We start from the raw sequence: 9,858 nt of genomic DNA, 5'->3' as shown, positions 1-9,858 counted from the left end.
TGTCAGACCGACGGGTTGGGGCCGGAATCACGTTTGCAGAACAAATTTCAAAGATAAGATAAAAAGGATATCAGAGGCTGTTATCAATTTTCTTATTCTTCAATTTAACACGATTCGACTTGGAAATGAACGGAAAATTCAGGTTTGCGATCGACAGGGGAGGCACCTTTACGGATGTGTATGCCCAGTGTCCGAACGGAGATGTCAAGACTCTCAAGCTGCTCTCAGTCGACCCGGCCAACTATGAGGATGCACCTCGTGAAGGCATCAGGCGCATCATTGAAGAGGTAGCATTGCACTTTATAAACCAAAACCTAGATATAAGTCTTACGCAGAACTTTTATATAATTTTTTCTTTTTTTTACGTTTTGACAGAATTGAGATCAATTTTGATCTCCCTAGGTCTGCTAGGGTTGATTTGCTGATTTGACATAGTCTAACGATTTAATTGGAAATTCTTTTCTTATCACCAAGTTTACTGTTTTACATTCTTGACAAAACCAGCTCAGAGATAGTGTGAAGTCAAAACATGGCTGACAGGACAAATCAGTAAAGATAGTCAGGCAAAATTAATCCGTTTAGTTCAAATTTCAGTCATTACTTAAGCTATCAAATGCTATGAAAATGTAGCATTGCTCTTTATAAACCAAAGCCTAGATATAAGCCTTACGCAGGACTTTTATAATTTTTAAAAAACAGTATTGATCTCCCTAGGTCTGCCAACCTTCACGGTTGATCTACTGATTTGATATGGTCTAACAATTTAATTGCAAATTCTTTTCCTATCACCAAGTTTACCAAAACATTTATACACTCATTAATAGTTGTTTAAAATTTCTCTTTTGACAAAGTGCAGAAACCCTTGATAAACAAGTACCTACACACAATTGTATTTTTGAATTACAATTATTTAAAAATTGCACTGTTCTTAGAATTGTTATATTTGCTCTTTGGGAATTTGAATTTTGGGCATTTCAAATCATTTTGGACTATCTACATTATCTGTTACAAATTTTTGCCATCTTCAGTGTTAAATATGTTGTCACCAATGTATTTCTTAAAAAAGATGTCCGCATTTTTAAATTTTGTCGTTCTTGGTAAGGATTTGTCAACATCAATTTAACAGAACCAGCACTGAAGATGGTGAGAAGTCAAAACATGCCCGACAGACCAAAGCAGTAAAGATACTCATGCCAAAATAAACTGTACGGTTCAAAGTTCAGATTCTTTACTTAGCAATCAAAGGCTTTAAAGGTCAATCTGTAATTTGGTCATTACCGATGATTTTGACTTGCTCGGTGTCAAGTCCTTCTTGCTCCACTTATTTTCGTAGTCTTCAACAAAACCCCATTGGATCACCATCACTTTTGCACTGAAGATGGCTAAATGAGACAAACAAACCAAAACAGTAAAGATAGGCAGACTAAAATTGCTTGTGAGTTTGAAATTACGGGCTCATTAGCAAGATCTTATGACATCTCACCAAATGTCTCAAATGTGCCACATGACTTATTGTTTTTGCAGTGATTTTTACTCTACCGAAACACCATCGGTTTTACTTCACCCCTCACAACAAACAACATAAAAAACCAACTGAAGATGGCGAAATACCAATACAATGAGGATTGGCAGAATGATCAGTAAGGTTCAAATTGCAGATTCATTACCTTGCAGACCACAGGAGGAAAGCACAGTTTTTAAAAGCGTTGATCAAAAAGAAAATAATACAATTAGTCAACAACTTTTGAAAAGTACAATTTTTAATATTAGTAGATATAATGACCATGGCTAATTGGAAACATTGGTGCATATTGACCAAAGATTATCAATTTATAGAACTTGCTTAATTTTTAACCAAAAATTACAAAACTACAGATTCTTAAAATTGTAATGTATTGTGTTGAAATATTATACTAAGAAATGTTGCTAGATAAGTTCTGATCAGCTTAATTGGCCTACCTTGTCAGATAATTTTGTCATTCTCGAATAAATTTCCAAGAGCTATCTTACGCCCCAGCAAATTAACAACTACTGCCTCCTCTATGTTGCAGGTTTTGCCTTTTTAATTACTTCATACAGACTAACTATTGAAAATGCCAAACAAACCCACCACTGAAGCTCATTTTCAGGACAGAAAGACTTTATGATTTGGACAGCTTGATCTCCTTTGCCAATTCTTTCTGCCAGATGCATTTTGGCATTTCATTATAATTTTTACTCATGACTACTTAAAATGCTCAAAAAGCCTACCACTGAGTCTAATATTCATGAAAGTAAACTGAATTATTTGGATACCACCACCATCTCTGCTTATAATATACCTGATTTTGTCTACCAGTGGCTTTTCAGCATTTTACCATCTTCAGTCTGTAAACTAATTTTTATGGAGACAAATATAACATGTAGATTGCTCAATTTTATTACATATGGCAAAGAATCAAGACAAAGAAGAAACAAATCATTGATTGTTACCTTATAATTTATTAAACACAAGAGTAAACTGACTCTGATTTAATGATTTCTAATGACAGTCTTCGGCATTTTATGCAAATTCATATTACTTTAGATATGACATTTTGACGTTGAAACATAATATCTATAAAATTATTTATAATTCTCTGAAGTATTAACACAGTTTTCTTTATTATCTTTATCATTTTGTAATTAATATTATTGTACAAATTTGTTATTAATTAATACATAAGAAATTTTTTTTAAACAATTTTTCGTCACCTGGAGGGGGGGGGTTAAAATTAAAATTTGAAATTATAGCTTGCATTAAAAATGTCTGCCTTTTATTTTTAACCTTTGAACCCTTGTATTATTTAAGCTAGGGCCTATAAAAGAAATTCCATTGAATAATGGTTATCTTTAAGTTATTTCTGGGAAACGTTGGAAAATGTACAAATTTTACAGGCCAAAACTTTTATTTTTAAGTTAAAGTGTGAATTAATAGTCAAACTTATTCATATGAGGTACTGGTTGTATTTGATATTTGTGTTGGTATTTTATTTTTTCAGATAACTGGGAAAAATATTTCAAAGAGTGAAAAAATAAGCTGTGACAATATAGAATGGATACGAATGGGCACAACGGTAGCTACCAACGCTCTGTTGGAAAGAAAAGGCGAAAAGATGGCACTTGTTATTACCAAAGGATTTCGAGACTTGCTCTACATTGGGAATCAGGCACGACCTAAAATATTTGACTTGGTAAATGCTTACATTTTTGTTTGTTTTTTAAACTCGTTGAAATCTATACAAAAGAAATAATATTATAGAAAATCCTTATGCCTGAAGTTTTATATGAAGAAGTGGTAGAGGTCAACTGTAGGATTGTACCAGAAATGAAGGAAAGATGTTTGCTACCTGATGCAAAAGCATGGGACCTTGTAAAAAGTGTATCAGGTGAAAGATATTTAATTAAACAGCACCTCAATGAGACAGAGGTGACAACGGATTTAAAAAAGTTGCTTGACAAAGGGATCAAAAGCATCGCAGTTGTATTAATGCATTCATACATGTATATTAATTTTTTTTAATCAACGCTATTTAAAAACATTGAATTTATTTAAATACTTTTAAGGTGGCATGATCATGAACTACAAATTGGAAAAATAGCAGAGAATTTGGGCTTTACAAATATATCATTGTCGCATCAAGTCATGCCTATGGTTAAAATAGTTAACAGAGGTTATACAGCTTGTGCTGATGCTTATTTGACACCTCATATTAAGAAATATGTAAAGAGTTTTGCTTCTGGCTTTAAAGATGATCTAAAAAATGTAAATGTACTTTTTATGCAAAGTGATGGTGGATTAACACCGATGACATTGTGAGTAGATGATAAAGGGAAAGGTAAATCTAATAATAATAAGTGTTCTTTCAGGTTCAATGGATCTAGGGCAGTTTTGTCGGGTCCTGCCGGTGGCGTAGTTGGTTATGCTCAAACCACACCGGGATCAAAACCAATAATTGGTTTTGATATGGGCGGTACTTCGACTGATGTGAGTCGTTTTGCAGGAGAATACGAACACATTTTTGAGTCTACTGTTGCTGGAGTTACACTTCAGGCCCCTCAGGTAAATTTAAGCCAAGTATGTAGCTTTTATTTATTAAAATGTGTTTTTACAGCTGGATATAAACACCGTGGCCGCTGGGGGTGGTTCTAGGCTTTTCTTTCGCTCTGGTCTTTTTGTAGTGGGTCCTGAAAGTGCTGGTGCTCACCCTGGGCCTGTCTGTTATAGAAAAGGAGGATATCTGACAGTCACGGATGCAAATCTAGTTCTGGGGCGTTTGCTGCCGGAATATTTTCCAAAAATATTTGGACCTGATGAAAAGGAACCAATTGATAAAGAAGCTGCCTTAGAACAATTTGAACAATTAAAAGAAGAGGTAGTTTCCATAAAAAATCATACTATTAAGCTGTATTAATAATGTAATTATTGTTTGCAAATGTAATAATATAGTGTAAGTTTTTTGGCAATTATGCCAATTTAGAAGATTCAAATTTTTTATTTGTTGTGTGGCATTTCAACAAATTTGTTTCATATTCATGCTTTTTTATTATTTATGGTTTTACACTATTGTCCAGAAAATGTACACGTTGCCACTTCTTTCATACTTATGCTAATTTAAAATATAATGCTTGTAAAAAATAAATATAGCACAAATATTGCACACTCACAAACTAAAAAAAAGTAAATACAGTCAGCTTTATAGCAGTTATAGCTTTTGTTTAACAACAATTTCACACAACACCAATATGACACCACAAGAATAGCACCATACTTTATACCCTGAAGATGACCCGAATAAAGGTCGAAACGTCAATAAAAAAATGAAAAACATTCTTCTCTTCTAATAAAAAATTACCTCATTCTTGACCGCTCCTCGTGAATTCAACAAAAAATTATATTATTAATAATTATTTTCAACATCTATAAACCTAATTATTTGCAAATTGGAATATCGATTAATATAATATTTTTGAAACTATATTTAAAATTAATTGAGTTTATAAGTATAATAATATTAATTTAGATAGAGTAATTACAAAGATAAGAACTTATTTCAGATTAATTCTTTCTTGTCTTCCGAAGGGGAAAAGAATAAATTATCAGTTGAAGAAGTGGCTATGGGATTTATTAAAGTTGCTAATGAAAGCATGTGTCGACCCATAAGAGCTTTAACTCAGGTAGTTGATTTTTTTCTTTTGTGATTTTTTTTTCAAAATTGATTTAATTTCTCGCAGGGAAAAGGCTTTGACACGAGAGATCATGTGTTGACTTGTTTCGGAGGCGCAGGAGGTCAACACGCGTGTGCAATTGCAAGGGATCTTGGGATAACAGAAGTTTTTATGCACAAGTATGCCGGTATACTTTCCGCTTATGGTATCGCATACGCTGATGTTGTTCATGAAGAGCAAAAACCTTCGACGTACATCTTAAAAAAAAGTAATTGTCACTTAATCACTTTTTGGTAAAGTACAAATTAAACTATGCACTTATCATTGTTAAAATTTAAGATAGCTATCCAGCGATTGTTGAACAACTTAAGAAACTGGAGAACCAGTGTGTTAAAGAGCTTAAAGTTCAGGGATTTTTGCCTGATAACATTCAGTGCCAACATTTTTTGAATTTGCGTTACGAAGGTACTGACGGGAGTCTGATGTGCTCATCCAAAAACAATAACTGGTCCGACAACATGGAAAGTTTTGAAACTACATTCTTAACAAGGTTTTATATTTCCAGTCTTACCCTCATACCACAAAAGATATTCATATAGAATGTTTATAGGTATAAAGCAGAATTTGGCTTCGTCATCCCTGATAGAAACATTCTTGTTGATGACATACGAGTCAGAGGTGTGGGCTTATCTAAGCCCAGAAAAGAAAGCGTTATGAAACCTTCTAAAGGAAAATGTATCCCTGAAAATGTACGTGTGAAGTTCGTTGTACTGTTTTATAAAGTATTGACCCCCAGAAGGCAAATAAACTGTTTTAAAGTAGTTTTTTTGTTTATTGATTATAGATTTTAATTTTAGGTTGTAAAGGTGTATTTTGAAACGTTCGGTTATTTGAACACAGATGTATTTACTTTACAATTTCTAATTTATGGCCATAAAATTAAAGGGCCTGCGTTGATTATGGACGAGTTGAGCACCATTTTGATTGAACCGCATTGTGAAGCTACAATCACAGAGACGGGTGATATAATCGTCAAAATAGAAAAACTCGGAAAAAAAAAAGTAGGCCAAGAGCTCAATGCAATTCAGCTGAGCATTTTTTCACATAGATTTATGAGCATTGCCGAACAGATGGGAAGGTTTGCTTTAATTATCTTTATTTAAGTTATTATAAAATTTTAGAGATTTTTTCCTTTAGGGTTTTGCAGAGAACAGCAATATCTACTAACATCAAAGAAAGACTGGACTTTTCCTGTGCTTTATTTGGACCTGACGGTGGATTGGTTTCCAATGCTCCACACATACCAGTTCATTTGGGATCAATGCAAGACACTGTTCAATTTCAGGTAAAAAATAAAATTCCCATATTTTTCATGTTCTTTGGAATTTTGATTATCAGTTTTGTTTTTACAAATAAATATTTCAAATCTTTATCAAAAATTATTTAAATAATAATTAAAATGTTTTATGAAAGTAGAAAGACTTAGTTTTGCCACTTAACATGTTACTGATTACTCTCAGTTCACTCCAGATTGCTAGAAACTCACATATTTGAATTTTATTTTAAATATAATTTTTATTGTTTTGTCTTTACTGGTTAGGCATTAGTCATAGAGAGCAAACTAAAGTTGATTTTATATTATTTACTACTATGAAAAACTAATTTAATTTTAAAATTCCCTTAATTTTAAAAAAATTCCCTTGAGAGACCACATAGTTAATTTACTTAACTTTTTAAAAGCTGGTGGCTACAACGGTTTAGATGTGACATGGTGCTCATCACTGTAAGGTAAAGGTCCCTGGTTCAAATCCAGCGGCTCTGCACTTGAACCTGATATACTTGCAAATAGTTTTTTTTTTTTTTTCAAAATCCTCGAGGTTTCATATAACTCTGTAGTTGAAATTCCATTGTTACAAAGTAAATAAATTAATAAAAGCAATTAGCTTTTTTTAATCCTTAACTTTACTTTTTTTAAACTAGAATGTGAAAGTATAAAAATACATAATTTTAGTTAAAACTACTCGGTAATTCTTTAAAAGAGGGAGATGTAATTTTATCAAACCACCCAAAGGCAGGAGGATCTCACTTGCCTGATCTTACAGTTATAACACCTGTGTTTTACAAGTACGTTATTATGATTTTATTAGAATGTTTAATTTAATATTTAAAAAAAAAACTTTGATAGGAATGTTAAAAGACCTGTTTTCTTTGTCGCCTGTCGAGGCCATCATGCCGATATTGGTGGTATCACTCCTGGTTCGATGCCACCTCACTCGAAACACATTTTAGAAGAAGGCGCTTCTTTCAAGAGTTTTTTTCTTGTTCGTGATGGCCACTTCCATGTAAAAGAGCTCGAGGAAGAGCTTATGAAGCCGGCCAAAAGGCCAGGCTCATCAGGAACACGGAATCTCCATGATAACATTGCAGACCTCCAAGCGCAAATTGCAGCTAATCAGAAGGTTCAAGATGTTCTATATGCCCTGTCCTGTCACATTTGTTCTAAGGCATTTCTTTTCTTTAGGGAATTATTTTAGTCAATGAATTAATCAATGCTTATGGGTTAGACGTTGTACTATCTTATATGGATTACATACAACAAAACGCCGAATTAGCAGTGCAAGACTTGTTAAAAACAGTTGGCAAAAGACAACTTGAACAACATGGTACGACAAAACTATTTTCAGAAGATTTCCTCGATGATGGTTCGCGAATTTGTTTAACCGTCAATATTGACATTAATAAAGGAACAGCTGTATTTGACTTTACGTATGTAATTTAAATAAATATCACTAAAAAGTTTGTTTTATTAATTAATTCAATTTAATTTAGGGGCTCTGGTTATGAAGTTTGGGGAAACTGTAATGCACCAAAGGCAATATCTAGTTCAGCACTTATCTATTGCTTGCGTTCTATGGTTGGACATGATGTACCTCTAAATCAGGTTAACCTTTTTAACTTCTTTACATTAATATTTAGGCATAATATTGCAAAAGTTTTAGTGCTTGTACACTAAAAATATTAAGCTTTGTTATTTTGTATTAATAAACGTATGTCAATTTCTATATAAAGTTTTAATTCTAGGGTTGCTTAGCACCTATAAAATTGATTTTACCAAAAGGTTCTATTCTTGATCCATCAGACGATGCAGCAGTCGTTGGAGGGAACGTTCAAACTTCGCAGAGAATAGTTGATGTCATTTTGAACGCTTTTAAGGCTTGCGCTGCATCCCAGGGTTGCATGAATAACGTGACTTTTGGACAGAAATCTTGGGGCTATTATGAAACAATAGCAGGCGGAGCAGGAGCTGTAAGTCTTACAAAAACGTGTTGTAAGCTAGAATTTATTTTGAATCGTTCTTCAGGGGCCTTCGTGGAACGGGCGGAGCGGTGTACACACTCACATGACAAACACTCGAATCACGGACCCTGAGATTTTGGAAAACCGTTATCCGATTATTTTGGAAGCGTTTAATCTGAGAGAAAACTCTGGTGGCAATGGAGCTTTCAGAGGCGGAGATGGAGTCAATAGAATACTACTTTTTAGAAATCATATTTCATTATCTATACTTACAGAAAGGCGTGTTTTTCATCCCTATGGCTTGGAAGGTAATTTAATTTAATTTTTACATTCGTTTACATGCTTATTATGCATTTACATATGTTTATACTTGTAGCAGAAAAATATTTTTATGAGGATAATCAGATTTTCATGGGTAAAAAAGATAACAACTTCAGATAGCTTACTTTTTTTATTACATCCAATTATTTATTGTACAAAAAAATCTTATTAAATCATTTAAAGAGCATTAAATTTTGAACATTTGTAAACATTTAAAGATTTTAGCTTGGTAATTTACAATTAGTTTAGTGTGTTACAAGTTTGAGCGGTCTTTATCATCAGATGATGACAAAAGGCTATATGACATGCCAAAATGATTGAAGAAGACAGCTTCATCACCTCTCAGACTCAAAAGTGAAAAAACACAAAATACGAATTTTTAAATAATCTCTTTACATTTTTTTCTTAGTTAGACTGAAGCTTTGTAGTCAATTTAATGATTTTTTATGCTTCAATCTGATTTTTTCTTACATGCCTATAAAAACATTAATTATTAAACCTTCTTACTTTTCTGGCAAAAGAATGCTCCCTTTAGATCGCAAAACAAGTCATTTTATTTAATCAATTAAATTAATTTATTTTAGGTGGATCTCCAGGAGCAAAAGGTGTTAATCTCATGCACAGACGAGATGGAAGAATTATATATCTGCAGTCAAAAACTGCTATAGATGTCGAACCAGGGGTAAGAGCGTTTTTATTTTTTTAACACTATTTTACATATTTCGCCAAGATGTTTCATAAAGGTGTCTCTCGTTTAAAGGACAGTTTCCAAATTTTAACCCCTGGTGGTGGCGGCTGGGGGAAGCCAGGCAGTCGTGGAAGGGCCGGCGTTAGCTCCGATGAGAAAAATCCCTGCTACGCTGAAAAAGGGAGTGTTTTCGAATACAAACAAGCTCAAATTTCTGCGTAGATTGACTCTGGGATTAAACTGTTAAGTTTGTAATTGAAAAACATACAGAAATATTTTATATAACTGTTACTGTTGTAATTAATGTGGATCATTGTTAATAAATTTTTAATAAGAATTCTGTTAGTTGTGTAAATTAATAATAA

At 33.0% G+C, this 9,858-nt stretch overlaps 1 protein-coding gene across 3 annotated transcripts; it reads left to right on the top strand.

Moving 5' to 3' along the window:
* The first annotated feature begins 10 nt into the window (after positions 1-10).
* Positions 11-9,817, top strand: LOC106661053 (5-oxoprolinase). Of its 3 annotated transcripts, none has more exons than XM_014384155.2 (20): positions 11-287; positions 3,021-3,212; positions 3,281-3,522; positions 3,586-3,834; positions 3,889-4,081; positions 4,134-4,394; positions 5,077-5,196; positions 5,254-5,455; positions 5,527-5,737; positions 5,798-5,936; positions 6,045-6,325; positions 6,385-6,532; positions 7,199-7,311; positions 7,373-7,646; positions 7,709-7,953; positions 8,017-8,128; positions 8,269-8,493; positions 8,549-8,792; positions 9,390-9,487; positions 9,566-9,817. In XM_014384155.2, the coding sequence occupies exons 1-20, from the start codon at positions 126-128 to the stop codon at positions 9,713-9,715; spliced, it is 3,861 nt and encodes a 1,286-aa protein (XP_014239641.1). In that variant the 5' UTR covers positions 11-125; the 3' UTR covers positions 9,716-9,817. The 3 variants fall into 3 exon arrangements, 2 of the variants coding, with proteins under 2 accessions (XP_014239641.1, XP_014239639.1); XM_014384153.2 differs by having other exon boundaries at positions 5,077-5,199; XR_001339626.2 differs by lacking the exon at positions 9,566-9,817 and having other exon boundaries at positions 5,077-5,199; positions 8,327-8,493.
* Positions 9,818-9,858: the final 41 nt, after the last annotated feature.

This window comes from Cimex lectularius, unplaced genomic scaffold, assembly GCF_000648675.2.
Source record: "Cimex lectularius strain Harlan isolate CLEC.00 unplaced genomic scaffold, Clec_2.1 scaffold194, whole genome shotgun sequence".
NCBI classification, from domain to species: domain Eukaryota; kingdom Metazoa; phylum Arthropoda; class Insecta; order Hemiptera; family Cimicidae; genus Cimex; species Cimex lectularius.
Note: the sequence above shows the minus strand (reverse complement) of the source record. Positions and strands in the feature narration are given on the sequence as shown.